Here is a 21,130-nt window from a genome sequence, read left to right on the forward strand (position 1 = left end):
CTTTATGAGTAATACATGCTCTTCCTCTGTGGATAGTGCTAGGTGAAGTTTTATTACAGAATCAGGAATTGTTGAAGTGAAGGGAATCTCTGGGAATGATCATAATTATCATTTTACCTCTAGGCCAGCTTGTATCTGAACTGTTTTTAACAGACAAGTTAGTGGTATTTTTCTTAAATATTTAGTTGCCAAATAAAAGTAGATTTGCCTATTGTTGATGCTATTCTTTATATCTTTTTAAGATTATATCTTATATAACTGAAGTTATAAATTGACCATCCTCCCTTTCAACATATATAATGTCTTTTCATTAGTGACAACGAAGTTTATATTACTAGATAAGCATATTCTCAGTTCCTCTGAAATTAAAGTAAATTTCAGGCTGTTGGTGATCTTAAATCTTAGGAAGCTTCTTTTCCTGGAATTTAAAGTGAATTTGGGAATTAAAGTTTAGTGGAATGTGAAGGCATTGCCTGTTGCTTTTTTTTTTTTTGAATCCCCAGCCCTTAACACACTGTCTGGCACATGGTAGGCAGTTAATAAATGGTTCTTGACTTGACCATATGTACCATTTTGTATACTTTTTTTCATTTGATCCTCTCAGTAACCCTGCAAGATTAAGTATATGCATGTAATGCATGAGAAATTTATATTTTTCAGACAAGGAAAACAGTCCTCCATGAGGTAAAATGACTTGCCTGAGGTTATACATGTAGGTCTTCTCACTCTGGTTCTAATAACATAGATTTAGAACTGGGAGGGACCTTAGAAACCGTATGGTCAACACCTTCATTTTAAAAATGAAGAAATTTACACGTAGAGATGCTATGTGCCTTATTCAGGGTCATATAGATGGAAGTAGCAGAACTGGGATTTGAATGCAAATTCTTTAACCCTAAATCAAGAGTTCCTTTCACTCTCCTGCTGCCTCGACCACAATCATTTTCTTTTTTAGGACATTGTAAGGAGTCAGTTTTTGGCCAAAAATAATGACTTTCCTTCCCTGTAATTTACTTTACTCAGAAGCCTCTTTCTTTCCAGAATTTTGACTATTTCCAGATCTCCTGCTAATAAGCTTCAAACTTTTTCCTTAAAAATTTGAATTTTTTTTACTATGCAGTACAATTTTGCATCATGATTACTTAATAAAGAATGTTAATTCATTTTCACTGAAGTGGGAATTTTGCAGAAATGTACCTTTGTAATCTCTTGGTATTTAGTTGTCCAGGTGCTGTTATGATCCTTTTTTATCTTCCAAATGGCACTGTTACATTGCATACTGGAGACTTCAGAGCAGATCCTTCCATGGAACGCTATTCTCTTCTCGCCAACCAGAAAGTCCATACGCTTTACTTAGATACAACGTAAGAGGGTTTTATTTGTGTATTGCTTTTTTTCCAGTGACTGTATAATTCAGTGGGGGTACGGCTTACTTTGCTCCTTTATTGAAGAGTGCTCCATTGGTTGTTGAATGTCATTTTTTGTGACATTCGTTTTTGGAAATTATAGAGTATGTGAAACTACTGAAATTCAGATGCTTATGTGAGTACCTGGTAAAGTTAAATTCCTAGGTATATCACTAGTTTGAATGCACTTGTAAATGATTTATTGTCTATTATTGTTTAGATGTTTTCAGTTGTATCTGACTCTTTGTGACCCCATTTGGGATTTTCTTGGCAAAGATAGTAGAGTGGTTTGCCATTTCCTTCTCCAATTCATTTTACAGATGAGGAAACTGAGGCAAACAGGGTTAAGTGACTTGCCCAGGGTCATAAAGCTACTGTCTGAGGCCAGATTTGAACTCTGGAAGATGAGTCTTCCTGACTCCAGGCTAGGCACTCTATCCACTACACCACCTAGCTACCCTTATAGTCCATAGACTATAATGGAGTATTGTTTGGATTTTCTGATGACTTCATTGGAATCTAGCCTAGTCTAATAAGTATTTATCTTGATATGCTGTGGGTCAGGCACTGTGCTAAGAGCATTCATTAAACACTTACTCTGTGGCAGGAGCTGTGCTAAGCACTGAGGATACAAATATAAGCAAGCAAGATAGTTATTGCCCTCAAGGAGCTTACATTCTAAAGTTGGAAGACAGCACATAAACTGGGGAAAGGGGACATGCAGCATGCTGGTGAAGAGACAACTTGAAGTGCTATGGCAGGCCTGAGGCCTCTAGCAAAGTAAGGAACCCAGGGCTGGGATCTAAGGTTATAGAGGGAGGGAGAAGAAGAGGAGGCTGCGGTGGGCCACGTGGACCAACCAGACTAGAAGCCGGGCGGAACAGGCCCTAGTGCCCTGAATCAGTGAGCTGTGGCAGTTACCAGACTTTTCAACCCCCACACACCAAAGACAACAGAGAAGAACCGCAGAACCCTCGAAGTAGCGGAAGGAAGCAGGGATCCAGCCCAGGACAGCCTGGATGGTCGCTGGGTGAGGTCTATCGTGCTGGAGTGGAGCCCAGCATGGACGGTGGCAGGACCAACCAGACCAGGAGCTGGGCTGAACAGGCCCTAGCGCCCTGAATCAGTGAGCTGTGCCAGTTACCAGACTTCTCAACCCACAAACACCAAAGACAACAGAGAAGGTTAGTGGGAAAAGCTACGGGGAGTGAACGAATGGAGTTTGCCATTTGGCCACCGCTCTGAGAGTCGTGGAGGTGGTGCAGCTACAGAACTACAGCTGCAGTTGCTTCTCACCCCAGGACCACCTGGTGGGAGGAATTAAGTGGCAAATCAGAGCAGGAGTGCAGAGCCGGCTTAAGATCTGAGTCAGGTCCAGGTTGGTGGTTCTTGGGGAAGGAGGGGTGCTGGTGTGGCAGAGTTGACTGTATAGAAATAGCTCTGAAAACAACAGTGCATCCCCTCAAGCTTGGAATAAAGTACTCTTTACAAGCAGTCATACCCTGATGAAAAACTCAAGGGTCAAGTAAGTTGGCTGGGAACATGGCCAGGCAGCGAAAACGGACTCAGAGTCAGTCTCAGACTTTGGAATCTTTCTTTGGTGACAAAGAAGACCAAAACATACAGCCAGAAGAAGTCAAAAAGTCAAAGAGCCTACATCAAAAGCCTCCAAGAAAAACATGAACTGGTCTCAGGCCATGGACGAGCTCAAAAAGGATTTGGAAAAGCAAGTTAGAAAAGTAGAGGAAAAATTGGGAAGAGAAATGAGAGTGATGCGAGAAAACCATGAAAAACAAGTCAATGACTTGCTAAAGGGACCTAAAAAAATACAGAAAAAAAATACTGAAGAAAACAACACCTTAAAAAACAGACTAACTCAAATGGCAAAAGAGCTCCAAAAAGCCAATGAGGAGAAGAATGCCTTGAAAGGCAGAATTAGCCAAATGGAAAAGGAGGTCCAAAAGACCACTGAAGAAAATACTACCTTAAAAATGAGATTGGAGCAAGTGGAAGCTGGTGACTTTATGAGAAATCAAGATATTCTAAAACAGAACCAAAGGAATGAAAAAGTGGAAGACAATGTGAAATATCTCCTTGGAAAAACCACTGACCTGGAGAATAGATCCAGGAGAGATAATTTAAAAATTATTGGACTACCTGAAAGCCATGATCAAAAAAAGAGCCTAGATATCATCTTTCAAGAAATTATCAAGGAGAACTGCCCTGATCTTCTAGAGCCAGAGGGTAGAATATAAATTGAAAGAATCCACTGATTGCCTCTTGAAAAAGATCCCCAACAGAAAACTCCTAGGAATATTGTAGCCAAATTCCAGAGCTCCCAGATCAAGGAGAAAATACTGCAAGCAGCCTGAAAGAAATAATTTGAGTACTGTGGAAACATAATCAGAATAATACAAGATCTAGCAGCTTCTATATTAAGGGATCAAAGGGCTTGGAATACAATATTCCGGAGGGCAAAGGAGCTGGGTTTAAAACCAAGATTTGCCTACCCAGCAAAACTGAGTATCATGCTCCAAGGCAAAATATGGGCTTTCAATAAAATAGGGGACTTTCAAGCTTTCTCAGTGAAAAGACCAGAGCTGAATAGAAAGTTTGACTTTCAAACACAAGAATCAAGAGAAGCATGAAAAGGTAAACAAGAAAGAGACATCATAAGGGACTTACTAAAGTTGAACTATTTTGTTTACATTCCTACATGGAAAGATGATGTGTATGATTCATGAGACCTCAGTATTAGGGTAGCTGAAGGGAATATGCATGCACACACACACGTGTGTGTGTGTGTATATGTGTGTATATACATATATGTGTGTATGTATTTATATATGTATGTGTATAGATATATAGACAGAGGGCACAGGTGAGTTGAATATGAAGGGGTGATATCTAAAAAAATCAAATTAAGGGATGAGAGAGGAATATTTTGAGAGAGGGAGAAAGGGAGAGATAGAATGGGGTAAATTATCTTACATAAAAGTGGCAAGAAAAAGCAGTTCTGTAAGAAGGGAAGAGGGGCAGGTGAGGGGGAATGAGTGAATCTTGCTCTCATCAGATTTGACCTGAGGACCATACACACTCAATTGAGTATCTTACCCCACAGGAAAGAAGGAGGAAGAAGATAAAAAAGGGGAGATGATAGAAGGGAGGGCAGATACGGGGAGGAGGTAATCAAAAACAAACACTTTCGAAAAGGGCCAGGGTCAAGGGAGAAGATTCAATAAAGGGGGATAGGTTAGGAAGGAGCAAAGTATAGTCTTTCACAACACTAGTATTGTGGAAGGTTTTTACATAATGATACGCATGTGGCCTATGTTGAATTGCTTGCCTTCTTTGGGGGGTGGGTGGGGAGGGAAAAGCAGAGAGAATTTGGAACTCAAAGTTTTAAAAACAGATGTTCAAAAATAAAAAAAAAAAGTTTTTGCATGCAACTAGAAAATAAGATACACAGGCAATGGGGCATAGAAATTTATCTTGCCCTACAAGAAAGGAAGGGAAAAGGGGATGGGAGGGGAGTGGGGTGACAGAAGGGAGGGCTGACTGGGGAGTGGGGCAACCAGAATATATGCCATCTTGGAGTGGGCAGGAGGGTAGAAATGGGGATAAAATTCGTATTTCAAACTCTTGTGAAAATCAGTGCTGAAAACTAAATATATAAAATAAATAAATAAATTAAAAAAAAAAAAAAAGAAGAAGAGGTGGCTGCCCTGAGAACAGAAGCAAATGAAAACAGTCCATGTCCTTAAGGAAGTTTTGCTTAGGAGGCCAGGAACCAAGTTCATACTTAGGCCTTTCTCATTTAGTAGACCTAACGGAACTTGCATTGTGCTGGCATAAATTTTGGTAAGGTCCATGATGTAATGAGGCACCGGAATAATTATATAGTTAATTTGCATTTTTATTAAAGTTCTTTGATTCCTGAACTGTATCCAAAATATAGTTTGAGTGTTTTAGTCCAAATGTAGTATAAAAAAATGAACAGCATTTTTTTTTTTAATGAATGTGGTATTTTTAAAAATTGAAACCTATATGGTGTGCTTTCATGCAACTAGCTCGATAAAAATATTCCTCAAAGAGTCTCTACATAATTAATAGAATAGTGGCATGAAATTTATGAAGAAAAGAGTGCTAAAAGTTTAGAATTTGGCCAGAAATTACCTAGCACTTATCCCCGTATCTTTTACATGGTGCTTTATAAATGTCTGAATTGAACTAAATTACCGTAGCTGAGAACAAATGGAATAGCAGTAGATAATTAAGAAAACTGTAGTGATGTTAGTATACTGTATAACTCCTTATGTATAATAATGCCAACATTCATTTGCTAAAACAGCATACTACTTGATGGTATGGCTATTCTATTAATCTATATTTCATTTCTATATTTCAGATACTGCAGCCCAGAATATACTTTTCCTTCCCAGCAGGAAGTTATCCAGTTTGCTATCAACATTGCCTTTGAGACTGTAACTCTATCCCCACGTACTCTTGTTGTCTGTGGTACTTATTCTATTGGAAAAGAGAAAATATTCCTAGGTGTGTGTTTGAATGTATTTACCTCAAAATTTAATGGTCTGCTTCTTTTTTTGTTATATTTTTCTTTGTTAAACACCCCCCCCCAATAGTTGCATTTTTACTTTTTGAGCTGAAGATGAAATTTGTATGAAATATATCTGAACTTTAAAATATTTAGCATAGTGGACTATTTTGAGATGCATATTTTTTGCATTCTTGATATTTAGAAGTTGCTTTGAGAACACTCATATTCCATTAGCATTTAATTTCCTGAGAGATGATTAAGGTGAAATATCTTCATATTTTTTAAGGTGATTGTGATTTAACTATTTTCCCATATTCCAGACCAATTAAAACTAAGTATTTTACTTGATGAAGTTATAACTTTTTTTGCTTCTTCAATAGTTTTTGAAATCAGTAAAGTCTCTTGATAACTAATTATTGTATTACTTTGGTATCTTACAAAATGCATTCCTTTGTCTGTTAGTCCTTGTAAAATACCCATAGGTAAAATTGTTTTTCATTTAAGAAAATTAACAATGTGAAATAATTAGGTGACCTTTTTAAATTCAAGGTCATTTAGGATAACAGACCATATAAAGAGACAGATTCAGACTTGATTTAAGGAAAAAACTTCCTTAGGAATTAAAGCTATTTAAAAGTAAAACAGGCTATCTTAGAGGTGATGGATTTCCCCCCTCCTTGGAGATCCTCAGTTAAAGTCTGGATAACTGCTTGTATATGTTGAAGAGGGGCTTCTTATTCAGGTATGAATTGAACTAATGGTCTCTGAGGTTCCTTCTAACTCTTAGATTCTGTGTTATCTGCATTCCTTATCATTCTCCACCCCTTTAACAAATAGTCTTTTTTGCCTTTCCAGCAATTTATTTCATATAATTCACCTAACAAAATTCTTTAGTTTTTTCCTGAAGTGGTGTTTCAAAAATTATATAATACTGAATTTTTAAAAATTTAGTTTTAACTTCAAGTTAATTATTTTAATTATATATTTTAATTTCATTATTTCTCACCTCTTTTTTTCTTATAGCAATTGCTGATGTTTTAGGTTCCAAAGTTAGCATGTCCCGGGAAAAATACAAAACACTACAGTGCTTAGAGCTTCAGGAAGTTAATTCCCTTATTACTACAGACTGGAGCAGTGCATTAGTACACCTTCTTCCCATGATGCAAATTAATTTTAAGGTAATTCTTCAAATATATACCTGTTATGTAATAATGTATCTTGAGAACTTTTCACTTGTTAAATTTTATTTGTACCTAGTGTTTTGACATGTAAGATCTTAGAGCAAATGAAATGCATATATACTTTAAAGTCCTAATCAAAACAAGATAAAATATAATTTGACCTTTTAGTTATCCTAGGCCAAAGTAATCAGTCCTTAAAAGCAGGCTTGTTTAAGGAATTTTAGAAAGTGGTGTAAATTGCTGGTTATAGTAAATTTCATATTAATACTTATTATTGTGATATATGCTACTTCATTTATACTATCATCTTACTATGAAAAGGGAGTAAGTATTTTTGGTGTGTCTTTGGAGGAGGAAAACAGTTCCTTTTGGCCTAGTTACTCAACTCTCCATTACTGTGGGTGGTGACACTTTTATAGCTGGTTTTCATTGGTCTACAGTACATAAAAATTTCAACGCATATACAAATCCCAATCTTTACCAATGATGTGTAAGCCAGATTTGTAAATTTTTTTTTTTAAATCTTGGGCTCATTAATCAAAGTTGCCTATGAAAAGTTGTAACCCTTCTATTTAATCTAATTGTAGGAATGGACTGTTGGTTTTGAGAAGCACAGTGTCTATTCTGTGGGTCATATTTTGAAATCCTTATTTCTTAGAGGTCCCATACCAATTTGGTTTCCACGATAGGCTAGTAAAGACAGGGGAATGTTAATTTCAGGCTCCCTTGCTATCTTATTTTTTTAGATGTGTTAGTGAGAACATCTTTTGAAAATATTGTTATTTTCCAATGATATCCACTACACAGTAGAACTATTACTTTTAACAAAGAAGTTCATTTAAGCAAAATATACTAACACATTGACTATGCCTGACAGTGCATGCCTTCTTTTGCATTTGTAGTCCCTCGCCTCTCTACCAAGAAAAAGGTGGTACATGTCATTATTAAATCTCTGAGATGAAGGTTGTCACTGTGTTGACTTGAGATCTGATATTTTTTAAGTGTTGCTTTACTTTAAATTATTGTGGTTATTGTAGAGGTTGTTTTCTTAGACTTGTTTGCTCCAACTCTCTCAGTTCATAAAAAACCGTTATAAGTATCTCTGGATAGTTCACATTCACCATTTCTGAAAGCATAATATTTCATTGCATTAATATACCATAATTCAGGCATTCCTCAGTCTATGAGGCTTTATTTTTGTTTACAGCATTTTCCTTTCACAAAAGTTACTTCTTTAAATATTTTTCTTATATATGTGACTTTCCTCCCTTTATCTTTGGAGATTTTGTCTAGATATAGATGGGGCAAAGGATCTGAACATTTTTAGTCACTTTTCTAGGATAGCTCTAACTTGTTATCCAGAATGGTTGGATCAATTCACATTTCCACTAAGGAAATATTAATGATTTTTTTTTTCCTGCAGTTCCTTCAACATTAACTATTTCCATCTTTTAACATCTTTACCAATTTGATATTTGAATGCTCACTTTATTTTTCTTGTTGTTATCTGTTTAATATGTTTAGTGAGAAAAAATTCCCTTTAGGGATTGCTTTAGTTTTATTTCACAAATTTTGGTATGTTTTCTAATTGTTATTGTTTTATTTAATTTAGTATAATTATTTGTAGTATCTGATTTATTCTTTGACCTATCCAATATTATTATTATATTATTTAGTCTCCATTTCAGTATGAAATTTTTCTTTGTATTTCCCATATTGACTAGTTTTTAGTGAGTGTTGTCTGTAAAAGATATTTTTATGTATGGTTTTCTGCATTTGTCTGTGCATTCTTCATGGCGTAGCACATGGTCAGTTTTTGTAAAAATACCATGCCCTGTTGAAAAATAGACATATTCTTTATGAGTTCCACTCAGCAATCACAAAAGGTCTAAGATGTCTAATTTTTGTAATGTTCTCTTCAGTTCCTTAACTTTTTTCTTATGTATATTTGTTAGCTATATCTAAGTATGAAAGAAGCATATTGAAATCTCCAACAAAGCAATCTTTTATTGCTTTATTGTCTGCATCTTCCTGATGTTTGGTTAGGTTTTTCTTAATTATGTTATTGCTTATCCTATTAAGTGCATGTAAACATATGTATATGTACATATATCTCTTGTAATCATGTCTATTTTTAGTTTTTGCCTTGTCTGAGAAGTAGCATGGTGAGGAGATAGAGATCCAACTTCAAAGCCTAGGAAGACCTGGGTTGAGATCCTGCCTGTGACATGTAGTGTTTGTATTATCATGGGCAAATCCCTTAATTTCTCAATAGTTTAAGCCAGAAGTTCTTAACCTGGGGTCCACAGACCAGTGGGTCCATGTACATGACTGGGAGAAAATTACATCTTTATTTTAATATAATTGGTTTCCTTTGTAACTTTATGTATTTAATAATATTATTTTGAGAAGTGATCTAGAATCTTCATCAGACTGCCAAAGGCATCTAAGACACAGAAAAAGGTTAAGAGCCCCTACTCTAGGCACTCTTTAAAAGAATAAGTTGCAAGGAAAGTATTATTTCTTCCCCAGCCCAGGAGTTCCCTACACCAAAGAAATTACAGGTCCACATTCTATCCCATGTCTGGAAATATGGTTGTATTTCTTGCTTTGAGGGATTCAGCTAAGACGTAACATGTGCTACTCCAGCTCCTTTAATTTCAAATGAATCTTTATGTTTTAAGTATATTTCTTATAAGTAACAGTTGGGTTTTGCTTTCTGATTCATTCTTTCCCTCTTCTTGGGTTTAAGGGTGAGTTCATCATGTCCCCATTCACAGTTAAGATTGTGAAGTTTATTTTTGTTTTGGTTAAATCCTATTATAATATTTTTTTTGTCTTTGCCTACAATCCCCTTTTTCGTATGAAAAAGGAATAGGAGTTTGTGAGAAAGAGAATTAAATCACTGCTAATTTATATTACCTGGAACAGTTCAACCCCTGACCCCTTCTTTCTCAATTCTCTCACAATCCAAATTAATTGGTCTGGCCTTTTTTTTCTCTCATTTTTTTTCCTTTTGTAATCAGTGCTATGTAGTTGTAATTTGTTGTTATTCCCTCTTTAATTCTGTTTTCTTCTTAAATCCATGGCATACTTTTCCCTATCCCAACCAAAACCCTGGCTTACTTGTATATTTCTACCACTATCTTTTTTTTTCTCTCTCCAACTTTCTGTTGCCTGAATCAGATGAGAGCACAATCATGAAATTCCAACTCCTCCTGCCTATATCTTTGAATAACATCTTCTGTGGTATACCAATGAGAAAAAATAATTTGCTTCCTTCTTCTTGCTCTTCATTTCTTAACAGAGATGTTGACCAGAAAACTACCAAGTATGGGAGAACCAGATTAAGATGTAATTGGGAAATGTTTAACAACAACAACAAAAAAAAAATACGATGCAGATAATGTTAATTTGTGATTTCCTAAGTTAACATGCAGCCCACGAAGATCTTTTTCTATTTGAGTTTGACACCACTGCTTTGAAATATATCTTTTTTTCTTTAATTTTTTTTTCTAAATACCCTGGCCCTGCATTCCTCTTTCTCCTCTCATTGCTCCTTAGTTATTTAGGGATTTTAAAGAAGCATAGGCTTCTATAGTTATAGAAAAACTACTAGAGAATTCCCACTGAACTTTATTCTTATGTTAGTCCTTTGGATTTATCCAACCTTATCTACCTTCCTCTTTGTTTTTCTGCTGTATTTATCTTTGGAAGACTCTTCCCTGCCCTGCTTTTTTCAGTGGGAATGCTTGAAAGTGGAAGTCATTCATTGTCATTTTTAAATTTTTCCTGTAGGGTTATGCTGTGCTTTACAAGATGTTTTTCTTGTATGTATATTGTTTTTCCTTTATCTCCTGGTACATCATATTCCCATCCTTTGTTTACTTTCTACTGTCAAATATATAGTCCTGTGTGGTTCTCACAAGGGCTGTCTTGTAAATAATATGTTTCTTCCAGGCCTTGGTCATTTAGCATCTATCAGGCATTTACTATGAACCAGGAACTATGCTAAGCACTGAATCTAAAAAGAAAGGCAAATACAGTCCCTGCCTTTAAGAAGCTCACATTCTAATTGTGGAGATAACATAGAATCAACAAGATTGATACAGAAAAAATTGGAGATAATCTCAGAAGTAAGACATCAGGGAAGAATCAGGAAAGGTTTCTTGCAGAAAGCGAGATTTAAAAAAAAATTTTTAGTTATTTTTAAAAAATTAATTTTTTTTTTTAGTTTTCAACATTTGCTTCCGTAAGCTTTTGAGTTTTAAATTTTCTCCACCTCCTTCCTTTCCCCTCTCCCCAAGATGGTGCACAATCTGATATAACTCTAAATATTCATTCTTATTAAACATATTTTCCTATTAGACATGTTGTAAAGAAGAATTAGATCGAAAAGGAGGAACCACAAGAAAGAAAAAACAAAACAAAAAAACAAATTTGATCTGCATTCAGACTTCGTAGTTCTTTCTCTGGATGTGGGTAGCATTTTCCATCTTTAGTCTTTTGGAATTGTCTTAGATCATTGCATTATTAAGAAGAGCTAAGTCTATCAAAGTTGGCCATCGTACAATGTTGCTACTGCTGTGTACAATGTTCTGGTTCTGCTCACTTCACTGAACATTAGTTCATATAAGTCTTTCTAGCTGAGAGAGTAGGGGTAGAGAGAGCTATGGGAGATTTGAGGAGGGATGAAAAGGTTTAGAAGAGCTGCTTTGAAGAGTAGGATAAATGAGTTTGTAAGGGAGGTATACAGGGAGTACTTAGCAGCAATAAGGACCCAGTTTTTTGTTTAGCATAAATTTGTAGTACACCCAATCAAAATGGCACAATTTTTCTCCACCTTTGTTTAGTAGCATATGTGTAAAAGCCAAGGTGGCACCTTGTGGGAGTAATCCAAGATTAAGTGTTGGCAGAGTATAATTGGCATTATGATGAGGGGGCTAGAGACTCAAGGAACAGGACAGCATAGAGTTGAACTGATTCACCAAGGAATCAAGATGGGGAAAAGAGGAGAAAATGGCTAGTGCAGGGATAATGGCCTGGGAGACAACTGAAGGGTCAAGTGATAGGAAGTCATGGTATTGAAAAAAGGTAGGGTTTGGTAAGGAAAGACAGCGGGAGGGGTGGAAAGCTAAAAAATTATGATCAGATAAGAGAATTTCAAGATTCTTGAACATGGAGGTGGTACATTTGTAAGAAATGGCATCTTTGTGTATGGCTGAGGTAGGGTGGAGTAGTTCATGGGAAGTAAGTGGTTTGAGGGACTGAATTGTTAAGGTGTTTGAGGAAGTCAGTATGTATGTTGACTTCCCCTTGTATGAGGGCAGATGTTGAGGAGAGAAAAATTGTGTGAACTTATTGAGGAAGGAAAGAAAATGACCTGGAGGGAGTAGACAGAAGCTACCAGGATTTAGATTGGGTGATAGATGTGGATTGCATGAACTTCAAAGGAAGAAGTTCCCGACTGAAGAAGGTAGGGGGAGAACCTGAAAGTGTTGAGGAGCAAGATGGAGCAAGGAGTAGTCCAACTACCTGGTATTGACTGGTAAACTGAGGAGAATGGGCGAAGGTTCAGCCTGAAAACCTGTTACTAGCAGGGACCCAGGTTTCAATAGAGCTAGGAGATGGAAGGGATGGGAGAGGAAAAGATTTAAGATAAAGGGGAGTTTGTTGCCTGTGGAACAGGCATTCCAGGGGACATGCTGGAAAGAGAGGGTGAGATTTGGTTGGAACTTTGGGGTGGGAAGGATGAGAGGTATGGGAAGAAGAAATTGGGTCTTGGGGGATGAAGTGATAACCTCAACATTAATAGGGACATTAAGAAGAAAAGGAGGGTTTGGGGGGAAATGATAGAGTTTGTTTTTTGACATGGTGAGTTTAGGGTGGCTATAAGACATTCAGTTTGAGATATCTGCTGGGTAGATGGAAATATGGGACTAGAGGTCAGGAGAGAGGCTAAGACTGGATAAATTGATCTGGTAGTCATCATCATAGAAGATGATGATTGAATCCATGGAAATTCATGAGATCACCAAACAAAATATTATAAAGGGAAAAGAGAAGAGGACCCAGGACAGAGCCTTGAGATACTTTTGCATTGTGGAAACTTTGGCATTTGGTGACTTCACTTTTGGGTTTCTTTATTTTCATTTTGCTCTCTAGTTTAAATAATTATGTCCAGTTTTCTTTGAAAATTTCTTGAATTTTGATTTCTAAGTTTTTTGTTTCATCATGCTTTTCAGGGAGCTCAATAATTTTAAAATTATCTCTCCATGCCATTTTCCAGACCGTTTGCTATAACAATAGCTGTCATTTATATAGTACCTACTATATGCACTGTGCTAAGTGCTTTACAAAAATTATTTCATTTGATCCTTGCAACAACCCTGAGAGATAGGGGCTTTTCATTTCAATAAATGCTTATAGCAGCTTATGTCTTTCGATCACCAGTGATTATCTGAATGAGATAGTTACATTTGAATTTGACAAAGTCAGAAAGAAAGTATAATGTAGACAAAATCAGTCCAAATCATTACTGTTTTTTAGTATTTCTCTTCAGTAGTCCCCTTTCCTATACTCTTCCTGTCAAGATAATTAGATAAGGATGATATTTTTAGTCATTTGACATTGAGGATGTTTGGTGTAGAAGAGGTAAGAGTTAGAGGTGATATAATAGCTATCTTCCAATATTTGAAGGGCTTTTGAATGGAGTATAGATTTGAGCTGTTCTGCTTGGCCCTAAAGGGCAGAATTATAAACACTGAGTTAGAAGCTTTAAAAAAGGCAAATTTAGGCTTGAGTTAAGTGGCAATTACTTAATAGATGGATCTATCCCAAAGTGGATTGGGCTGCTCTAGGAAATAATGGGTTTCCTCTCACCTAAGTTCTTCAAGAGAAGACTGTGTGGCCAATTGTCGGGCATGTTGTAGGGCAGGGCAGTCCAAAATGTGGCCTGCAGCCCACAGTGGGATTTATGCGGCCCGCTTACAAGCATAGAAATTTACATAAATGCTTTAGTAAATGAAGCTGAGCTACCTCAGAGCTCTCACTAAAATGGCAAATCAAAATATGTTGTCTGTTTGTTTCAATAAAAACCTAAGGTTGGATTGGATTTAGTGATCTCTTCAGTCACTTGATTTAGTAATTTTGTGATATCTGTGCAAAACAATAGCAGAAAAGGTATACCCTGTGAGGTTATGACTTAGTTGATGATTAATGCGGTGTTTTACCCAGTTTGTTCCATTGCATTAAAAATGGTGGCATTTTAAAAAGACAGACCTGTATCCAAAGGATAAGCATATCTTTTAAACAGTGTAAACAACATCTATGCATGTTATCTGCCTACATGTTATCAAACCTCTTGAAATTCAAATATATATTTTGTAGTTTACCACTACCTCTTGACTACAAACCTAGTGCTAAATGAACGTAGTAAAACATTAACTTGTATTTTTACACAATTCTTTGGAAACTGAGAAAATATTCTACTGGCATGTGCCAAACCTTCTATATTGGAGACTATAGTAGGAAAAAGCAGCAACTTAAGAGAATACCAACAACCGACCTATATGTTGACTTCCCTAGCTATATAAAATGTTATGAGAACAATCTATTGGTGCGTCAAGGGTTTGATAAGGGAGTATCAGTGAGGAACAGATAGGCACAATAGACCCTATCTTTTTCGTTGTTAAGTCATTTTTCAGTTGTGTCCAACTCTCTGTGACCCTATTTGGAGTTTTCTTGGCAAAGATATTGGAGTGGTTTGCCTTTTCCTTCTCTGGTTCATCTTACAGTTGAGGATACTGAGGCAAACAAGGTTAAGTGACTTGACTAGGGTAACACTGCTAGTAAGTATCTGAGGCCAGATTTGAATTCAGGAAGATAAGTCTTTCTGACTCCAGGTCTGGCACACTATCCACCGCACCACTTAGCTACCCTGAACCACATCTTTGCTGTTATACAATAAATTGAAAATTTTATTTTTGTTTTAAATAAATTTAAACATTTATATTAATATAAATAATTGTAAAATGTATTATTGTTTGTTGACTTTTAAAAAAGCTTTTGATTTGTTAGAACAAAACACTAGCATAAAAATTCTTTTTCAACAAAGTGTTTTGCATATATACACCAAATTATGTAGAATTCCTTGAAAGATTTAACAATGAAGATAACCTTTTCCAATTATCTGATCATTGATACAAGGCATAAAACAGAGATACATGCTAAACAGCAGTATTCTTGCCCCTGTTGGAGAGGAGACCCTAATAATTTTCCATGTGTAAACTGGCTTCTTATAGATGATGAGGTCTTCCAAGCTTTTTACCTAAAGCCCTAGTCCCAGAACATCACCAAGCCTCCTGGATGAGACCTGTAATCATTCACAAGTTACACCTATCCATCCATCTAGCAAAAAACAAACCAGTAGATGCCTGTCATCCAGAGTAGGTCATGTAGCTAAGCAACCTTTACAGCTTGTGTTTGTGTGTGTGTGTGTGTGTGTGTTTGTGTGTGTGTGTTTGTGTTTGTGTGTGTGTGTGTGTTTGTGTGTATGAGTGTGTGAGAGACAGGGAGAGAGAGAGCGAGAGATGGACAGAAAAGGTGACCAGGTGACCTGAGGTGAACCCAGAAATAAGCAAGAGAAAGAGAGCAGGCCAGGTTGTCTTTGGGAAATTGTAAAACTTCTCCATGACCCCAAACTTCTCCCTGAAATAGAGGCCATCTTTTTAATACTAGTATTCTACTGGTGGGGGTGTATTACTGTAATTTATGAAATACTTCAGCCTTTGAACAGTTAAAAATGAGAATTACCCAGGGGGTAATAAGGAGACACATGGCCTGTGAGTTTTCCTGGTGAATTTTTTAGTAGCAGCAAGCAGTAATGGATTGGCTAAGTGGCTCAGGTGATATTTGGTCTTTGTGAAATGGTCTGTTGACCCTGGAATTTGATTACTGTTTTGTAGTAGGAAGTGCTATAAAATTAATACTGAAATAAGTGCTGAAAATGCACATATATGCACAAAAATATATACAGGAGTGTGTGTGTGTGTACTGACATGCATGTACCCATCAAGCTAAGGTACCCTTCAATTAGAATCACAGAATTTTAGAATCGAAAAGGATTTCAGTGGCCACCTGGTCCAAGCCATAAGAACCCCTCCTACCACGTATCTGACAAGTAGTCATTTAGCCTTTGCTTGAAAACCTCCAGTGAGGGAAAGCCTACAACTTCTAGAGGCAGCAACCGAAGTGACCATGCCATGCCCTTCCACTCTGTCCCTTGACTCTCATCTATACAATAAAACTTCTAGTGGCTCCCTGTTACTTCCAAGAGCAAATGTAAAGTCCCCTGGCATTTCCTTCACAAGTGGCCTCTTCCTGCCTTTCCAGTCTTCTTAGACTTTACTCCCTTCTACACACTCTTTGTTCCAGGTATACTGGCCTTCTTTTTGCTTCCTCCCTCTATCTCTCATCTTTCTGCCTTTTTTGCTGGCTCTCCCCCATTTTCTCTCTCACCTTTGACTCCTGGAATCCTTGGCTTCCTTTAAGACTTCAGTTAAATAACATTTTATATGCAGCAGACCTTTCTTTTTTGGCTTGTTCATTTTTATTTTCTGAAACTGAGTTAAGATCTCTTATTTTATTTTCTATTAATTTGAATATGTTTTTTGAGAGTGTTCTCAATCTCTTTTAAATGTACAATTTTACTATTACTATGTATAGGAGGTTCTGAGAATCCTTTTCTGTCTTCTCTGTTGTGATTTCTCCTTGCTCATTTTTTTTATTGTGGTAATTTTGTTGTCTTTAGATTTCTTTGCCTGACGTGTGCACCAGGTCCCTTCTGTCCTACCCAGATCCCTTCAGGCTCTCCCTTTCCCAAGACTGTTCTACCCTAAAGACACTTGGGCCTTTCTGTCAGCCATGCTGATGCCCCCTAAAAACTACTAGGCTTTCCTGCAGTGGAACTCTTCTATATATATGTTGTCTCCTCCAATTAGAATATGAGCTCTTTGAAAGCCGAGGCAGTCATTCTTTTTCTTGTTATTCCCAGCACAGTGTATGGCGTGTAAGTAAATGCCTTGGCCCTCATTTTCTTATCTGGCTCCTAGGTATTAAACTTGATAAACAATAAGGACCTTTCTAACTCTAAATTTATCCTCTAAAATGTATTTTAGGTTCCTTCCATCTTTTCAAGTCTATTTTGAGACCCGGTGTTTAGATTCGGCTAAATAAACAGAGAAGAATACTGTAATACGTTTTTAAGAATGTTACTTAGTTGTTGCTACCTGGCATTTAACATGTGAAAATGGAAATTTCCTATGGATACTAATGTGGTAGAACTTGTTTATCTTTATTATATTTTCATACAATTCATCAACCTATACCATTGGATCATTATATTGCTTTTATTTGACAGGGCTTGCAGAACCATTTGAAAAAGTGTGGTGGGAAGTATGATCGAGTTTTGGCTTTCCGACCTACAGGGTGGACACATTCTGAGAAGTTTGGCTCTCTAGCAGATATTATTCCCCAAACCAAAGGAAATATTTCAATATATGGTATAAGTGCTTAAACTCTTCCGCTTTTCGTATCCATGATGACTTTACATTTTACTAGAGGTTGAAAACAAGATCTAGGAAGAATTAATACATTAATTGCTAATTCCAGAGTATTGCAGAGTATACTAAGAAACCACTAGTGTTTCAAGATTTTTCTTTTCTTTGAATATACTATATAAAAAATGTCTTTGGTATTTAAAAAGATGCTTGGGAAATTTTATAAAATTACTTGATGATGTGAAGGAATCTGCCTACCAGAGAATTAAATAATAAAAATAACATTTCAATCCTGGTTTTTGTCACTGATGATACATTTGAGGGAACTGTGAAAACTCTTAAAAAGTAAATAGTAGGTAATCACATAGCCAGGAAGCTTGGGCTCTTTTTTTTTTTTTTTTTTTTTTTTTTTGAGATTAAAAGCAGGAAGGTGTCAGGTTTGGTATGTTGTAGTGAAAATTGCTTTTAAATATTAGACCTTTGTCATTTGGCCTATTTTTAGTTTTAATTTCTCAGGTTTTCTTCCCAAAAGTCATTCTTTAGTAAAAGCCAAGCTTAAGAAAATGTTTCTTCTGTATGTCAGTGGGCCTATTTGAGAGGGGCCCTGTTAGCCTCTAAGAACTCCGTTTCTAATTTTAGTCTCCTATCCTCCAGTGTGGCTACTCCACACAATCGTTGGCCTGCTAATGATGGTAAAGAGAAGCTTTCTACTCCTCTGTCTTTTTTTTACCTCTTCTTTTGATTTATCAGAAATCAAGAGTTTCAAGTTCTTCCTCCATACTTCATCCCAGACACTTAGAATCTCATATATCAGAAATAGATTTCTGAAGAGACAGTTATCCAATGTGAAAATATTAAGTCGAGGAAGAAGGGCCTAATTAAGAGAATCCAAATAAAAGGAGAAATCATATACCTGCCTAGCAAAGATATAGATTAGTACTAGTCGCTAGCAAATGAATCTTTTTTACCTACGACAGAAAATATAAATCATTATGTGTCTGGCAAAAGATGTTGAAATTTTAAAAAGTTTCCTGCATGTGAAATTTATTTGTGGTAAATGTGATTTTAGTAAAGCAACAACCATTTTCCTTTTTGTATTGCAGGAATTCCTTACAGTGAACATAGCAGTTACCTGGAAATGAAGCGCTTTGTCCAGTGGCTAAAGCCACAGAAAATCATATCTACAGTAAATGTTAGTTCCTGGAAATCCAGGAATACGATGGAGAAATATTTTAATGAATGGAAGCATGAAGCTGGCTATTGATTAAAAGACTGAAAAATGGCGTTAAGGTGTCCAACAACAGATGTGGATTTTTTTTGCTCTAAGCATCTAAATTTCCTACTCCCCCTGCCCCACCCCTTACCATGAATATACATGCACTTTACTTAAAAGTTACAGAAATATCAGTAATTTTGCCTTATGAGGCTTATTTTCTCCCAATTTACATCTGCGATAAGGTATCCAGTAAGCTGACTGAGCCTTCAGTGAAAAAATGAAAATGTGTGTAAAGCTTCTTTAAAATCTATTTCCTGTAGTCTGCAAGAAGACACCAAGAGCAGACTATCGACCATTTTCAAAGACCTTTTCTTCTTTTTTGTAACTCGTCCTTAGGATCCTCTCTGGCCTGTGTAGATGAATACATAGCTATCCTCATTTCCACATGACTTCCTGGGAGGGAACTAGGCTATATACGACATAAAGGAGCCACAAACAACATCCACACCAGGCTGAAAGTATTACAAATTAGTTATTATATGTAGTATCACATCTTATGGTAAAATCATTCCATTTTTTACAAAATGGAATTTTTATGGTATATATTTTTTTAAATAAAAAATAACATGAACTCACAGAGATATGTGATTTTTTCTTTTTGGCTCTGGTGATTAAGGTTTGTGGTTTTCTTTTTTGCTTTATGAACTATTAACACCTCAGAGAAGCCTTTGATTCCTCACTTGAAAGAGCAACCCAGTGTCATTCTCCTGACACTTTCTAGATAATTGGTATGAATCCTGGAAGAATTAATTCCTTGATTTTTAAAAAATGCTGGATCTCCCACATTGCCTAGGCTGGATGTTCAAGTGCTACTCATGAGCCTGATCCCTGTGCTGTTCAGCATAGGAATTTTGACCTGCTTCACTTCCAGCCTGGTCTTATTTGTCCCTCCCTTTTCGTCCTGGTGGCTCCTGACCTCTGAATTAGTGTGAACTTATGATCTAGGTAGTCCTCTGCAAGTTCAAGAGATGTCTCAGCCTAAGCCTCCATGGTACCTGAAATTAAAGGTATGCACCACTACATCCATCTCCCTTGATCTTTGTTTTTACCTCTGAAACCATCTAAAAAAGTTTCCCCTTTCTCCTTCCAATTGTTTCATAGGTAAGTGCCCATTTGGGCCAAAATAACTACATGCCCCCCTTGTTATTTAACTTTGAGAAGACCAAGGAACATTCCAGTACCATACTTTCCTACCCCTCAGTTATTGCACTTGAACATAGCAAAGATAGCAAATAACACTTTGTTCTACCAGCTATCATCCTAGAAACTCCCCAAAGAAAGGGGCATTTCTAACACACCAGAGAAGGAACTTTTTCTTACACAAAAAGAAAAGCTGAGAAGCCAACTTTGGAGCTGTCACACCACCCCAACTTGGGGAATTGTGACACCACAACTCCTCAATCTGGACCTCCTCTAGAAGCCCAAAGTAAACCACTCCCATGTCCAAGTGAGTATAAAGAATACCCTTTAATAAATCTCCCTTGGGCATGTAAGTTTTATGTGTAGATTTCCTTTCCTCTTCCTAGGGTTGACTAGGGTTTACCATAGAATCAATGGGGAGGCATTTGCTGGCAAATAAAGTAATGGAAATAGAGAATCCTGATTTTTAAGTGAAAATTCAAGTATCTTCATTCCATTTGTTGTAGTATGAGGCCCCATTTAAAGAAGCATTATTTGTTTTCCCGAATTGAACTCTTTGCTTTAAGATGTTAGACAAGTAAAATGTTTAGATTTGCTCTTACTTAAATGGAAATGTATCATCAATCTGGAAGTTCTTTCTAACGATACATATTTCAACCCCGCCATGCCTGCTTGTCTTGTGCAAGTCTTGCCCATTGTCCTATGTTTGTCATTGGAAGTCCACCCAAAATAGTGGAGGCCCTTCTTGATTTCTCTTGATATCATAAGGACACCAGTGAAGCACTTTGGCTGTCCATTTTTCATCCTTTGCCACATGACCAGCCCATCTATTCTTCCTGTTATACAATTCCTTATTATATTTGTTAGCTGTGTTCTTTGAAGTTCCTCTCTGGTTATATGTTACAGCCAGCTCACACCCACAATGTGCCTTTCCGTTATTGTCTGTGTATTAATTTTTAGTTCTTCAGACACTCATATTCTGTATCTTGCTGTTGTACAGCAAAACTGGT

General features: G+C 36.6%; 1 protein-coding gene across 1 annotated transcript in view; it reads left to right on the forward strand.

Moving 5' to 3' along the window:
- Positions 1-19,555, forward strand: part of DCLRE1A (DNA cross-link repair 1A) — a 29,958-nt gene extending 10,403 nt beyond the window's left edge. Inside the window, exons 6-10 of the mRNA XM_036736416.1 lie at positions 1,221-1,364; positions 5,815-5,960; positions 6,988-7,142; positions 17,566-17,707; positions 18,808-19,555. Of these exons, the coding sequence (XP_036592311.1) occupies positions 1,221-1,364; positions 5,815-5,960; positions 6,988-7,142; positions 17,566-17,707; positions 18,808-18,968 (748 nt within the window). The 3' untranslated portion in view covers positions 18,969-19,555. The remainder of the gene's footprint in view (positions 1-1,220; positions 1,365-5,814; positions 5,961-6,987; positions 7,143-17,565; positions 17,708-18,807) is intronic.
- Positions 19,556-21,130: the final 1,575 nt, after the last annotated feature.

Source organism: Trichosurus vulpecula, chromosome 8 (assembly GCF_011100635.1).
Source record: "Trichosurus vulpecula isolate mTriVul1 chromosome 8, mTriVul1.pri, whole genome shotgun sequence".
In the NCBI taxonomy this organism is placed as follows: domain Eukaryota; kingdom Metazoa; phylum Chordata; class Mammalia; order Diprotodontia; family Phalangeridae; genus Trichosurus; species Trichosurus vulpecula.